Source organism: Nycticebus coucang, chromosome 4 (genome assembly GCF_027406575.1).
Source record: "Nycticebus coucang isolate mNycCou1 chromosome 4, mNycCou1.pri, whole genome shotgun sequence".
NCBI lineage: Eukaryota > Metazoa > Chordata > Mammalia > Primates > Lorisidae > Nycticebus > Nycticebus coucang.
Genome location: NC_069783.1, coordinates 113,448,296 through 113,463,704, shown reverse-complemented (window position 1 = coordinate 113,463,704; position 15,409 = coordinate 113,448,296). Strand labels below are relative to the sequence as shown.

At 39.3% G+C, this 15,409-nt stretch overlaps 1 protein-coding gene across 12 annotated transcripts in view; it reads right to left on the bottom strand.

Moving 5' to 3' along the window:
• CLIP1 (CAP-Gly domain containing linker protein 1) overlaps positions 1–15,409 on the bottom strand; it is a 159,902-nt gene that overhangs the window by 1,656 nt on the left and 142,837 nt on the right. For all 12 annotated transcript variants that reach the window (XM_053586972.1, XM_053586959.1, XM_053586964.1 and 9 more), the window contains 5 exons: positions 13,326–13,378; positions 5,179–5,296; positions 4,946–5,096; positions 4,340–4,389; positions 660–784 (listed from right to left, as the gene is read on the bottom strand). In XM_053586972.1, the coding sequence (XP_053442947.1) occupies positions 660–784; positions 4,340–4,389; positions 4,946–5,096; positions 5,179–5,296; positions 13,326–13,378 (497 nt within the window). The remainder of the gene's footprint in view (positions 1–659; positions 785–4,339; positions 4,390–4,945; positions 5,097–5,178; positions 5,297–13,325; positions 13,379–15,409) is intronic.

Below are 15,409 nucleotides of genomic sequence, written 5' to 3'. Positions count from 1 at the left end.
GATAATAGGTGAAATCAGAAGCTTTTTCAGAAGAAAATGAAAAGACAGAAATGCTTTTTGTTAAGAATTTTAAAAAACAAGCAAAAACTAACTATGGCCAAGCCTGTCAGCTTTCAGTATAAGCAGGATATTCACATTGAGAATTTTCAAGTCCAACCATTTATAGTCTCTCTCTTGCCAGATTTATGGAAATTTATTTATATACTTAATTTATATTTATTATTTATATACTTAATTTATTTGGTTGTTGTTGAGACAGAGTCCCACCCTATGCCCCTGAGCAGAGTGCAGTGGGTGTGGTAGCTCACTGCATCTTCAGACTCTGGGCACCCCGCTGCCTCAGCCTCCAGAAGCCGCTGGGATTACAGGCACTCGCTGGGGCGCCTGGCTGGGTTTTTATGAGGGACAAAGAATGTAATGGCATCTGGTGCAATGTCTTCAAACTTAAGAAAACAAAATAAGAAGGTGAAAACTCTACTAATTATTTAATTTATCAATCTAACATTTTTTTCATGATTTGGGGTCTGTCGCTCAGGCAAGTCTTGAACTCCAGAGCTCAAGCAATTCTCCCTCCTCAGCCTCCCACAGTGCTGGGATTACAGGCGTGAGCCACTGTGCCCGGCTATGGAAATTTATTTTGATGGCTTAATAAGAAATACCTGTCATAATTGTTGAGCTCATCCCCATTCCCATTGAGGGCTGCTTCTGACATCATCTCTACCTTCATCTTGAGATCTTGATTCTTCCTTTGAAGGTCCACTATTACTGAATTTAGGAAATCAATCTGATTTGTTTTAAAAAAGAAAAAAAAAACAGATGTGTAAAATATCTAAAACACACACAAGCTGGAATTATCAGGAAGTCATGAAGTAAGTATGGCCTCGAGCTATGGCTGCAGAGTGTATGAAAGGACCAGTGGCAGTCAATGAGCCCTGGTTTTTTAGTCTTCCCAGGAAATAGGAAAGCTGAGATTGACTAACAAGCTGAATTTAACTGAGGCCATGCCTATGTGCTAGGGCTACGGTAGTTTCTTTTTTCTGCTTTGCACCTTTCAATATTCTTCAAATATTCCTTACTGAGTAGATGCTTTTTTATATTAAAAACATTTTACATTTCTTTCAGTGTTTCCAGCTATCAATGGATAAGCTTCATTTGTTATCAAGGCAAATGGAATTATACTTAAACATCTACATCTGTGGGTTGGTGGCATGCTTACTGATTCATGGAAAAATATAAGAAACACTTTTTTTTGTTTGTTTGTTTGTTTTTTGGCCGGGGCTGGGTTTGAACCCGCCACCTCCAGCATATGGGACCGGCGCCCTACTCCTTGAGCCACAGGCATCACCCAAGAAACACTTTTAATAGAAAAAAAAACACTTGCATTCTCTAAAAGTCATACTCTTACATTTCTGAATACACAGGCATAAGTTTTTTTTTTTCTTTTTCTACATACAAAATTTAGTAGAACCTCCATAGTCGACCATCTCTCTACATTGACCACCTTCTTAAGCTGACCTAATTTTCAGAGACTGGATATGCACCACATGTATGTATCAATTCAAGAGGCCTGGTTCCTTATGTTGCCACCTCTGAATGTTGACAGTCCCTTGGGTGGTCAACTTACAGAGACTTGTATATACAAAATTTTACAAAAAGCATAAAAAGGTATAGTTTTACCATTAAACTGTAGAACCCGTCCAGGATTTTTCTGTTCTGCAGATAGGAAAAAGTGTGTGGAAATTCCCTTTATACCATCATTTAATGAATGATCGGTAATGGGGGAATGGTAAGTAAATGTGTCTTCAGGGAAAATGGAGAAGGCTAAGTTCCCTTTCAGCTATGGAGAAATGCTTTGGCAGCTGGAAGGTGAGCATTCAGCTGCCACATGTATGAAGAGGCACCTGTGCCATGAAGCCTGGGCCTGGCCTTAGGATGGAATACTTCTGTCCTGAATATCTCCTTTCAAAGTTAGGGCATTTTAATTTTAAAAGTTTTTTCCCTCTTCTACAAATAATAAAAAGGTCTCATTTCTCTAAACTGAAAGATTCTCCTTTACAACCTTTAAAGTATCTATACATGTAAATATACACTTTACTTTTTAAAGAAATATTTGGTCTTTTTCTCCTGAGGCTAGTTATGAAACAAAGTTGGCAATCATTACAGTCATTCTCTGCAAAATATCCCTGCCAACATTAGCAAGGCCACCTTTGAAGGCAGACCTGCTGAGTTTATTTTCACTTCTCCAATTTTTTTTTTCTAAGTCATTATCCTATTAAGAGCGAAGAAAAAGCCATAAAATGGATGTTAAGTGTTGTGGGATAGCACACACACAAACACACATACTAGACGTGCAAATTACGAAACATAAAACAAACCATTTGCTGATTGGAAGAAAAGTGTTGTCAGCAGCAGATGAAACAAATGGAAGCAGAAAGGAAAGGGGAGGGAGAGAAAACAGTGTTAATTATTAAGCCTATTAGACGTATAAACTAAGTTGACAATGCTAAAGCATGCTGCTGAATCCTTTCATGCCCCTTTTAAAGTTACATAGCAGTGGAGGGGTGTATGGTCAGGGATGGTTTTCACATGTCGGTGACTCCACCGCCCCCCACCACCACTGGTTATGACTGTTTTAAGGGAGATGTTAGGTAACTAAAACAAAACTCTAAACTTTTTTTTTAAATGAAGAATGGCTTTTGTCACTTTGAATTTATTTTTATTGGAGGCAGGGTCTCTGTTGCCTGGGCTAGAGTGCAGGGGCACAATCATAGTTCATTGCAGCTTCAGACTCCCAGGTTCAAGTGATCCTCCTGCCTCAGCCTCCTGAGTAGCTGGGGCCTACAGGCATACACCACCACGACTGGCTAATTTTTCTTATTTTTTGTAGAAGTGGGGTCTTGCTACATTGCCCATGCTGGTTTTGAACTCCTGACCTTAAGTGATCCCCTTTCTCAACCTCCCAAAGTGCTATTATTACAGGCATGAACCGCTATCCATGGCCTGAATTTTAAACAGGGTAAATATATACAAAATATTAAAATTAAAACACAGATGTTTGTTGTATATGTATAAATGTATTTCCAAATATGGTTTACTTCTATATGATGCCATTTTAATTTTAATTTTTTTTTTTTAGAGACAGAGTTTTACTTTGTCACCCTCAGTAGAGTGCTGTAGTGTCACAGCTCACAGCAACCTCCAGCTCTTGGGCTTAGGGGATCCTCTTGCCTCAGCCTCCCGAGTAGCTGGGACTACAGGCACCCACCACAACACCCAGCTATTTTTTTGTTGCAGTTTGACTGGGGCTGGGTTTGAACCCGCCACCCTCGGTGCCATTTTTAAAACTAAAGTTATTTTTATTAATTTTGACTTTAAGAGAGTGATTTTCCAAGATCCCAGCCTTTTGTCATAGGTAAAGGTAAGCGGGAACCCTTTGGTAGCAATTCTACTTCTAGGAATTCATCCTATAAAAATACTAATATGTAAAATGATAGCTGTCCAACATAATTTGTTACAGCATTGTTTGTAATATACCTAAACTATCAGAAACACCCCAACTATCATGGCAGCCAACAGGGAACAGACTTAATTATGGTACAGTCATATATAACGGAATAATCCCAGAGGCATAAAAAACGTAAGTGCAGAACAGTATATGTAGTAAGCCATTATTTATGTAAAAAATATCTGAAAAGACAAAATACTAGTAGAAGTAATTACCCGTTGTGGGTTAGGGACCTTAGCAGAAAAGGTTTGGAGGAAGATGTTTTATTATATATATTCTTTTTTTTTTTTAGAAAATGTAGCCACATTTTATTTATTTTATTTATTTATTTTTTTGTAGAGACAGAGTCTCACTGTACTGCCCTTGGTGGAGTGCCGTGGCGTCACACGGCTCACAGCAACCTCCAACTCTTGGGCTTACATGATTCTCTTGCCTCAGCCTCCCGAGTAGCTGGGACTACAAATAGCGCCCGCCACAATGCCCAGCTATTTTTTTGTTGCAGTTTGGCCGGGGCTGGGTTTGAACCCGCCACCCTCGGCATATGGGGCCGGCGCCCTACTCACTGAGCCACAGGCGCCGCCCTTATTTTATTTTTTTATTTTTGCAGTTTTTGGCTGGGGCTGGGTTTGAACCACCTCTGGCATATGGGGCCAGCGCCCTACCCCTTTGAGCCACAGGCACCGCCCTACTATATATATTCTTATATATATATATATATATATTCTTAATTCTGTTTAATGTTTGGGTAACACCATAGGATGTTATTACCTATTCAAAACATTAAATGATTTTGAAAAACAGCAAGAAAGCAAGGCAGTAAAGCAGGAATATTACCTGACTCTCCTGGGCTCTTTCATCCTCTTCTGCCTGAGTATCAGTATTACCTTATATGAAAAAAAAAAAAAAAAAAAAAAGTAAAAGGAGGGGTTTAAAAAAAAAAAAAAAAGACAACTTTTTTCCTTGTTATTGCAATGAAAGGGCCAGTTTCAGAAACTCATTTTTCTGTGGACTTTCTGATGTGCCTCTTTGACAACACATGACTGCGCTCCTGTCCCCCCATGACCCCTAAGGGCCACCAGCCCTGACCTCCAGGTGTTCCCTCTCAGGATGGCCAACTACTGGGTAAGAATACTTTCACCTCTATCTGAATTTAAAGATGGAATCATCATTCTCCACCAAAGGGACTGCCTCTTCTCCTTCACTGCTGTGTACCTTCCAGCCCCTCAGCAGCTGCCGCCCACCATTCTTTCTGTGAAAACACTGCCTGAGCACAGGAAGGCCCAAGAGTGGGGACACCACTAGTGTGGGCCCTAGACTGTTATGAGCCCTCATTTGATGAAATAGTCAAAGTCCAGGGGCAGCCCAACAGCTGCCTTCACAGAACATCTCTACTAGAAACGGCTCCTTGGTGGGAAGACGCACCAGGTGGGCATGTTTTACCTGAGGAGCTGTTGAGCTGCCTCTTGTTTTCTTTGAGTTGAAGCTCCAAGTTCTTTACCTTGAGCTCAAGCTTCACCTTATCGGACTCTAGAGACTGAACAACTGAATGCAAGGACTTGGCAGAGGCGTTTTCTCCCCTGAGCACTGTGACCTGAAACACAGTTGTGTAGCTTAGGTTCTGAGTTTGGACAAAAGACGCAGTATCAACATTTTCCCCTTAGGTGGTACTCTACCTCATTTCTCAGTTTTTCCAGCTCTGCATCCTTTTCTGTGAGTAAGGCACTAGTTATACTGATGGATTTTTGCAAGGAGGCTTTTTCTTCATCTGCATCTTTTATGTACTTGGATTCTCTAAAAGACCAAAGAGTTAAAAGTTCCAGAAATCAACCTAGGAGAGTGGTCAATGTACCAGTGTACAACTATTCTTAGATAAACACACAATTAACCCTAGTTAATGTAAAAAAAAGAAAAAAAGTATAACAAGGATAGGGAGTTAAGGCTATCAAGCTTGCAAAATTTTACTGGAAATTTTACTTACTGTGAGGGGAGAAAAAGTTTACCTATGCATAGACATGCCAGAATCTGCATATGATTGTATCCATTTGAACTTAAAGAAACAAGTTAATAAATTTGGAAAATGTAGAATAACCCCACCCCCCAATTCTACAAAATCTAAGCCCAGAGTTGAATTTGTAGCAACAACAATTAAAATACATACATGCAAAGCAATTGTACAGATGTCATGCAGAGCAGTTTTATGCTGGAAATATCAATTGGTTCTCACTAATTTCAGTAACTTTTTAGCAACTTCCAAAAATGTGTTTTTAACATCTTGTGGGCCAAACAGGAGCAATGATTATTACTACTATTCAAACTAATGGATTACTACTTTACAACCACAGAACCTGAAGAGGGTATTAAATTGCTGACATAAATTAATGACATAAAGGCTACAACACGAAATTTTAAAAAGGTTTTTCAGGTGTAGAATGAAAGCTATATAGGGGTTCTGGAAGGAGAAAGTTAGAACACTTGGTTTATGTTTTCAGCCTGACTCAACATTTAGTTATCAGAAGAGGGCGGGGGAGAGGTCTTTGATGAGAGGGAAACATTTACCTTAACAGTCCAGGAAGTGGGAAAAGAAAGGGAGAGATGGAGGAGGAACAGGGAGGGAGGGGAAGACACAATAAATACAACCCCAAAGGGCAAGTAGTGTGTTTATCTATGTGTGTATATATTTCAATTTTTGTTATAAAAAGTATATGCATTCAAAAGTGCCAAGATCAGGAAAGACAAGAAAAGACTGAGTAACTGTCACAGATTGCAGGAGACAAAGGAGATATGACCGCTAACTGCAAGGTGGAATACTGATTTGGATCCTGGAACAAAAAAAGGACATTAGTGGGAAAACTGGTGAAATCCAAACGAAGTCTACTGTTTAGTTAATAGTGTTGTACCAATGTTAATTTCCTAGTTTTGACAAACATACCCACGGGTATTTAACACGGTAACATTAGGGAAAGCTGGGTGAAGGGCCCACAGGAGCTAACTGCTCTATCTTTGCATCTTTTTTTGTAAATCTACAATTATTTTAAACTAAAAAAATCTGAAAATGACACACAGTGTGAAATGCAAGAGGAAATACTTTAGGAAAAACAGAACCTGAGAACAATTTCCTAGGCCAGCACTCAGGCCATACGGCCTAAGACAACTGCATTAGCATAGTCATCAGGGAGAACTGTTAACTTTAATAATAAGCCAAATTACCCCTGGTTCTATTTGAAATAATTGGGGAAATGCAGAGGGTGTAGTGGTTCAGTCTGGTTTTGAGCCAAATGGAGGAATAGGAGACTGAGGCCCAGGTTAGAAACAGCAGAATATATGTCTGGTTAGTGAGACCCAAGATATCCGGCACACAAATTATAGAATTCTCATGATGTATGGTAAATTGAAATCCTACACAAAGATGAAAATGTAAGTGTTGTATTTATCTCATTGTGTGGCTTACAATTACACCCCAGAGTAATAAGTAGTAGGAAAAGAATCTGAGACTTACAGAAATTTCTTGAATTAAAACCCAAGCATTATGTGCACACTGGAAAGGGGTGGACCATCAGTGTTGGTGAAATACTAAGCAGAAATAGGATTGTGCTTAGGTTAAAACAAAACAGCAATTTAAATAAAAGGCCACCTGGAAAGTAAACATCTGATGTCATCCAGATACAATAAATCTTGGGTTCCTTAAGTTTCTATTAAACTTATTGGGTAGTCTATTCCATTATACAAATGATTTCCAAAACTTCACTTGTTATAAGTTCAACTCAAATTTGAAAAATACCAGGATTTGGGGATTGTTGAGAATAGATTTGGATTTTCCTATGTTCGGGACACTAGTTGGCCAAGATCCCACAGATTCTTAGTTCTGGGGAGGGATAAACGAACCACCAGTTGGCAGTTGGAAAAAGGAACAGGTATCCTTTCTCTGGGGCCACCAACCAGCTCTGTGCTTGACAGCCTCTCAGCCAGGCTGCTAAGATGCCAGCAGAATGCTGCTTATACAAGTTACCAAAAGATGCATGGTTAAGAAAGAAATCTGACATGATTTATACACCAAATGTCAGGAAGAGTAGACCCTGGCAGCTCATCTTTGTGATGGAGCTTCATTGCTAGCTTCTTAACGCCATTTCTAAGCCCTAATTCCACTGTGCAAACCACTAAAAGGGGCCAAATTAAACCATTTATGACAACATTCCTGACATCTAAGTCACAAATAATACTACTTTTAAGCCATGTTGGCTAAAATGACTTGGTATTACTAAGAATACCAAAAAATGGATGAAAGATGGGATATAGGGACTAGACACTTTTTTTTCTCTCCTCACCCACTTAGGGAACATTTTGCCCAGATTCTTTCCTTACTACTCACATAAAAAACAAATTCCAGTAATGAAGCAAATACCTTAAAGTGTTACTGGGCAAGCTTTAAAAATGCAAGATAACAAGAACCAAATATTAGAAACATGAAGAGAAATGCAAATACACCAAGGAGACTAGATTTGCACTGAAGTTTTTTGCTGTATATAGATAAAAAAGAAGTGTGTGTGTGTGTGTGTGTGTGTATACTGCTGAGAAGAGTTTACAAAACAAAAGCAAGACACAGAGGGACAAAGGCAGCCAAAAAATATATACAACAATTTGGTTTACTAAAAATATATGAAATTTATTTATTATAACGTGGATAGACTTTCTTTAGTCTTACCATGAAAGACACACAGATATAGCAAAGGAAGCAAGAGTAGGAAAGGGAAAAGAGAGGGGTGAAATGAGCATTGGTAAGTAGCGCAAGCTCGGAGACAGTCAGACAGTTAGCAACCCACAGTGCGCTGAATGAACTGAAGTGGCATAGCGCCTCAAACCACTTTTCATTCCTGACAGAAACCCTGCATCTGCATTAGCAGAATGCATTGTGACTCCAAAAAGTCCACGTCTAAGGCTTTGGCCTTCCTTCTTTGACATTAAGAGCCTGGCGAAGGGAGGGAAGCCAGACCAGTTCTCTCAAATCTGCATTAGACCTGAGTGATACTCTCCACCCCTGGCAATTATGGCAATTCAAGGTCTACCCTGTTATATCTATTAGACATCTTGGAATCTATTTTGAAAGAAATTTGCCCAACTTGAGAGTTTTTTGAAGAAATGTTTACATTTTTAAGCTTTGGTAAAAACTGTTACTAGATACTGTTTGCAACCCAATGTTTAAACATACAAAAAAAAAACAAGAACAAATACAGGAGGCATCTACTTATTTCTTGATAACTAGTTTCATCCTACAGGGGGGAATGAGTTCTGCACTTTGATATCATGACCATTTGAATAAAGTGATTATATACTTTAAAGTGATATGTTTAATTATCACTTCTAAAACTACTGATTAAGCTCTCAGTTCTTGCCTGACCAACAACATTTCAGATATTTTATGATTTAATTATTTGCAAGGCTTTTAAATAAATTCAAATCAAGCTCATTTTAGTATTCTCTGCTTGGTAAATTTATTTAACCATTACACAGACAGCTATATCTAAGTCCTTTACCAAAATGACTTTTAGAAGACATTTAAAGGTCCAAATTATTCATTTACATTAAAGTTTCTAAAATAGAAATAACTTTCCATAAGGGTTAATAAAAAGATCTAAATATTAAAATTAGGTTTTTAAAATTTTTACTCCCAGAAAAAACCGTTATCTTTATCTACATTTGCTGATCAAAATTAAAATAAATTTTCTTTTTTTTTTTTTTTGTAGAGACAGAGTCTCACTGTACCGCCCTCCGGTAGAGTGCCGTGGCGTCACACGGCTCACAGCAACCTCTAACTCTTGGGCTTATGCGATTCTCTTGCCTCAGCCTCCCGAGTAGCTGGGACTACAGGCGCCCGCCACAGAGCCCGGCTATTTTTTTGTTGCAGTTTGGCCGGGGCCGGGTTTGAACCCGCCACCCTCGGTACATGGGGCCGGCGCCCTTACTCACTGAGCCACAGGCGCCGCCCTAAAATAAATTTTCAAGAGATATTCTCCTAAAGATCCAGGACATAAAATAGGAACAGGAATAGTGAAGTGAGGAGAGAAAGTTTCAGTTCCCAAATTTGTTCCTCTTTTTTTTTTTTTTTTTTTGAGGCAGAGTCTCACTCTATTGCCAAGGCTAGAATGCCGTGGTATCATAGCTCACAGCAACCTCAAATTCCTAGGTTCAGGTGATTCTTCAGCCTCAGTCCTCCAAGTAGCTTGGACTATTAGTGCCCATCACAACACTCAGCTAATTTTTTTATTTTAATTTAATTTAATTTTATTTATCTTTTTGAGACAGAGTCTCACTATGTCACCCTCAGTAGAGTGCTGTGGTGTCAAGCACACCACAACCTCCAACTCTTGGGCTTAAGGAATTCTCTTGCCTTAGCCTCCCAATTAGCTGGGACTATAGGAACCTGCCACAGTGCCCAGCTTTTTTTTTGGGGGGGGGGGGGAGTTGTAGTTGTCTTGTCAGGCCCGGGCTGGATTTGAACTCGCCAGCTCCAGTGTATGTGGCTGGTGCCCTAGCCACTGAACTATAGGCACTGAGCCTAACTTTTTATTTTTAGTACAGACAGGATCTCACTCTTGCTCAGGCTGGTCTGGAACTCCAGAGCTCAAGCAATCCACCGGCTTCAGCCTCCCAGAGTGCTAGGATTACAGGTGGGAGCTACCGCACCCAGCCTGTTCCATCTTTTTAAGCCATGGCAAAAGTCACATGCCTAATCATATTGTGAAAGGCATGTAATTTAAACTTACATGATAGGTAATGACTAATAACATGTAGCATCATTTTTTTAATGTAGAAAATAAATAAAAAGCTTTAAGTGAGAAAGAATCAGTATAAAAATCTGAAGACCTGAGTATTAAACCTGCATCTCTTATTGATTAGTCCGAAGTCCTTAGCCAAGCTGCCTAACTTTTTGAGTTTTAGTTTCATTACTTTATTTTTTAATTTAGAGATAGGTCTCACTATGCTGCCCAGGTTGGAGTGTAGTTGCTATTTACAGGAATGATCACAGCGTACTATATCCTTGAACTCCTGGGCTCAAGCATTCCTCCCACCTCAGCCTCCCCAAGGAGCTGGCATTACAGGTTACACATTACTGCATCCTGCTAGTTTTATTGTTTTAAAATACAAGCGCCACTGTGTGTCTCACTAGGTTGTTTTGAGATGAGATAAGTTTGTTGAGTTATGAATTGCTACATGAATGTAAGGAGATTGGGTCAGTATATATTCCAGCCTATTTTTTTGTGTTCCCTTGCCAGAATGACACAGGAACAAACCCTATTTATTTTTTTCACATATCCTTAATAACTGCTTACATAAGGTTCTTAAGAAACAAAACCTTACTTATGGAAAATTAAATACCTGTAGGCCCACAAGGAACAGAGCTGTGCTTGTACACAGGAACTAGGCTAAGGCAGACTAGTCACCTCTCTCATGGGCCCTGCAGAACATCTGGCTGGGGCAGGGGTGTGGCAGTGGTGAAAACACGTGCATTCTGAAGTATAAACACCACCTTAGTGAAATTTGAAAGAATGAATCTAAGTATTTAATTAAAAAAAGAAAGAAGGAAAGGCACCCCTGGACCAAAGCCTAATGTCCTTTAGAATGTAGCATATAGAATCCAAATATCTAAATATAAATAAATAAAGCCCTCATTATCTATCTAAACAAAGTTATCAATTCCTAAGCAACCACTATGTTGGCAGTTGGAGACGCTGCCAGCGTAAAACCACATTTCAGTAGGTCACTAGGGGAAACCTCCTTCTGCCCTGACAAGTGGGAATAAAATACTTAACAATAAATATCGAGGAATTATTGGTTAAGCTGCCTTTTTTTTTTTTTTTAAATTTCAGAAAGAATCTCACTCTGTCGCCCTGCATAGACTGCTGTGGCATCACCATAGCTCAAAGCAACCTCAAATTTCTGGGTTCAGGTGATTCTTCTGCCTGAGCCTTCCAAATAGCCAGGACTACAGATGCCTACCACAACACCCAGCTAATTTTTCTATTTTTAGTAGAGGTGGGGTCTCCCTCTTGCTCAGGCTGGTCTCAAACTCCTGAACTCAGGCAATTAACCTGCCTCAGCCTCCCAGAGTGCTAGGATTACAGCGTGAGCCACCATACCCCACTGATTAAGCTATTCGTTTTCATTTTACCTTTTTATTTTTAAAGACTCTTACTCTGCTGCCTAGGCTGGAGTGCAGTGGCACAATGATGGCTCGCTGCAAAATCCAACTACTGGGCAGCTAAGACTATAAGCACAGGCAACCACACCAGGTTATTATTTAAAGTTTTTGTAGAGATGGGGTCTTGCTATGTACCCAGGCTGGTCTGAAGCTCCTGATCTGAAGTGATCCTCCCAACCTCAATCTCCCAAAGTGCTGGGAATAGAAGTATGAGCCACTGTGCCCAACTAGTTTTTTCTTGGCAAGACTAGTTTTATTTTTTTATTTATTTTATTTTATTTTTTTTTGTAGAGACAGAGTCTCACTTTATGGCCCTCAGTAGAGTGCCGTGGCCTCACATAGCTCACAGCAACCTCCAATTCCTGGGCTTAAGCGATTCTCTTGCCTCAGCCTCCCGAGTAGCTGGGACTACAGGCGCCCGCCACAACGCCCGGCTATTTTTTGGTTGCAGTTTGGCCGGGGCTGGGCTTGAACCCGCCACCCTCGGTATATGGGGCCGGCGCCCTACCGACTGAGCCACAGGCGCTGCCCTATTTTATTTTATTTTATTTGCAGTTTCTGGCCGGGGCTGGGTTTGAATCCACCACCTCCGGCATATGGGGCTGGCACCCTACTCCTTTGAGCCATAGGTGCCGCCCGAGACTAGTTTTATTTTTAATCATCAAAATAGCATGCCACTGTTGTGATATGCATCTACTTAGTATTCTACAGCAACCCATTGGATAGGCTCTGGTTCTTAGCAATAGCAGACATTAAACTTGGCATGCAGTATAAAACTTAGAATTTCTCCACACAAAAGTACACATTTTAAAAAGGCAGACAAAGACTATCAGGATATAAAACATCAAGGCTTCTTTTTTTTTCTTTTAGAGACAGAGTCTTACTTTATTGCCCTCGGTAGAGTGCCATGGCATCACATCTTACAGCAACCTACAAAACCTGGGCTTAGGCAATTCTCTTGCCTCAGCCTCCGGAGTAGCTGGGACTACAGGCGCCCACCATAACACCGGCTATTTTTTTGTTGCAGTTTGGCCAGGGCCGGGTTCAAACCTGCCACCCTCAGTATATAGGGCCAGTGCAGTGCCCTACGCACTGAACCACAGGCACCGCCCAAACATCAAGGCTTCTAAATAATTATTTCTATGGGCCATGGTCATTCTTATTAAAAGTATTGAAAAAATTGTATTAAGTTTCCATTTAAATACCATGGATGAAAGTAAAGAACAAAGCTATCTTTCAGAAAATAGAAATATTTAAAACAATGTTATCCATTATTAGTGAAAATTAAAATTTTTATATAATTCAGTACTATATCCAGATCAACTAGTTATGTAAGATTATATTATTTTCGGTTACTGAAACTAGGAGGTAACAACAGGCTGATTTTAAAACACTCTGAATAAATGCAACTAAACATGGCTTAAACACATGTTCAAACTTTTTGCTTAAGAATAGTGAAATACCTGCAAAGGGATTTTAATAATTTGTCAGTTATGTGCACCAAATTATCACAGTGCCATTTTCTGAATATAAGGTCACTTGTTTTCTATTACAAGTTACCACATATGCTCAGACATTTTCCTTATTAAACACACATACAACAATGAAGAGAGAAAGAAAGCTTACCTTTTTTTCATTTCTAACAACTGATTATTGAGCACAGATCTTTCCTCTTCCAGCTGAGGGAAAAAATACAAAAAAGTTTAGTTCATATTAAGTCCACAGGCCTATTTCTCATTCCACACACCACACCCCCAAGCTCCAGGACAACCAAAGCAATGGGCTTTCCTCCCAGGCAATGAAGAGTGGTCACTGTATCACAGGATGGACAGTTATTCTTTATAAATAGCTTGGGATCTCAATGACTCTCCTTCTCTAAGAACTCAAGAGTTTAAATATTAAATAATAACACACTGAACAATACCAGAACATCATAAGTATTCAATAAGTATGTGTTAAATAAGTAAATGCACCACTGTTAACATCTGGTTCCTTTACTTAAACCACAGAGGTCACTAACTTGAGGAGGACTAGGAACAGGTAATTTACTTTATATGGGCCTCATTTTACTCATTCATTAATTCAACACACATTTATGGTGTGGCTACTATATTCCAAGCATTTGTTTCTCACCTACAAAACAAGGAAGGTATTATAAAAGAATTTCCAGTGGCCCGTTAGTTCGAAAATCCTATTATCTTATGAAGAATAAAAAAAAACAAAAGATTTAGGTAATCTTGTGAAGGAAGACTAATCTTTACCTCTACTCTGTACCACACATAAGTGAGCCAAATACCATGTTTTTTCCTAGGGAGAGGGTCTCAATTGTCACTTAGGCTATGGTATGATCATAGCTCACTATAACCTTTAACTCCTGGGCTCAAATAATCCTCCCACCTCAGACTCCCAAATGGCTGAGACTACAGGTGCATGCCAGCATACTCGGCTCTTTTTTGTTTGTTTTTTCTTTTTTGAGACAGTGTCTCACTTTATATCCCATGGTAGAGTAGAGTGCCGTGGTATCATAGCTCACAGCAACCTCAAACTCTTAGGTTCAAGTGATTCTCTTGCCTTAGTTTTTCTATTTTAGTAGTGATGAGATCTCGCTTTTGCTCAGGCTGCTCTTGAACTTGTGAGCTCAAGCAATCCACCCACCTCGGCCTCCTAGAGTGCTAAGATTACAGGCGTAAGCCACCAAGCCTGGCCATGCTCAGCTCATTTTGAAAATAGTTATAGTTGAGACAGGGTACTATGTTAACCCAGGCTGATGTGGAACTCCAGACTCAAGCAACCTTTCTACCTCAGCTTCCTAAAGTGCTGTGATCACAAGCGTGAGCCACTGCATACAACCCCAAATGCCAATTTCAATTCACACCATTAATAAAACAAAAGAGTGAAAAGGTTCTTCTATGTGCTTTGTTAAAATCAAAGGATAACACCAAAGATTACATAATGACGTCCAGTAGCCCAGAATTTAAGCTACTAGCTTACTGTTGGCTATAGGCATTATTAATTACGTATCAGTTGTACATATGCTTTGCTATAAGGTCTTCATATTTTAAAAATTCTTAACTATGCGTAAACATGGGTTTTGAACATAAATACACATTTATCATGAAATCTACAGAGGTTAACATAAAATTTTTTTCACTGGAGACTATTTGCTTTCCTGCATTAAGATGTATGCTTTTGCTGCATAAGTAATTCACAGAAATATTTATAAATTTTTATTTATTTATTTTTTTTTTTTGGCCGGGGCTGGGTTTGAACCCACCACCTCTGGCATATGGGACCGGCGCCCTACTCCTTGAGCCACAGGTGCCACCCTATAAATTTTTAGAGTGAAAGGAAGTAGAAAGAGTGGGAAGCAAACTTTAAAAAATGAAATGAGAAGGAGAACATCTGGAGAATGGAAAGTGGAAATAAGGAGCTTTCATTTTGGTCTTTATACCCTTTATACAATTTACTTTTTAAATAAGAAATCTGTTTTAATTTCATAATTTAAAAATTAAAACAAAAATATCAATAAACTCAAGACTGGAAAATGTATACAATGAATATATAAGTGGATAAAGAACATGGCAGGTAATTCACAACAGAAAAAATACAAATTAATGAACATTTGAAAAAACATCATTCAATGCTCCAAAAAGTATATGCAGAGGTTCCTCCCTCTTTCTTGGATGATCCAGTGTGCCTAAACTCCTAAG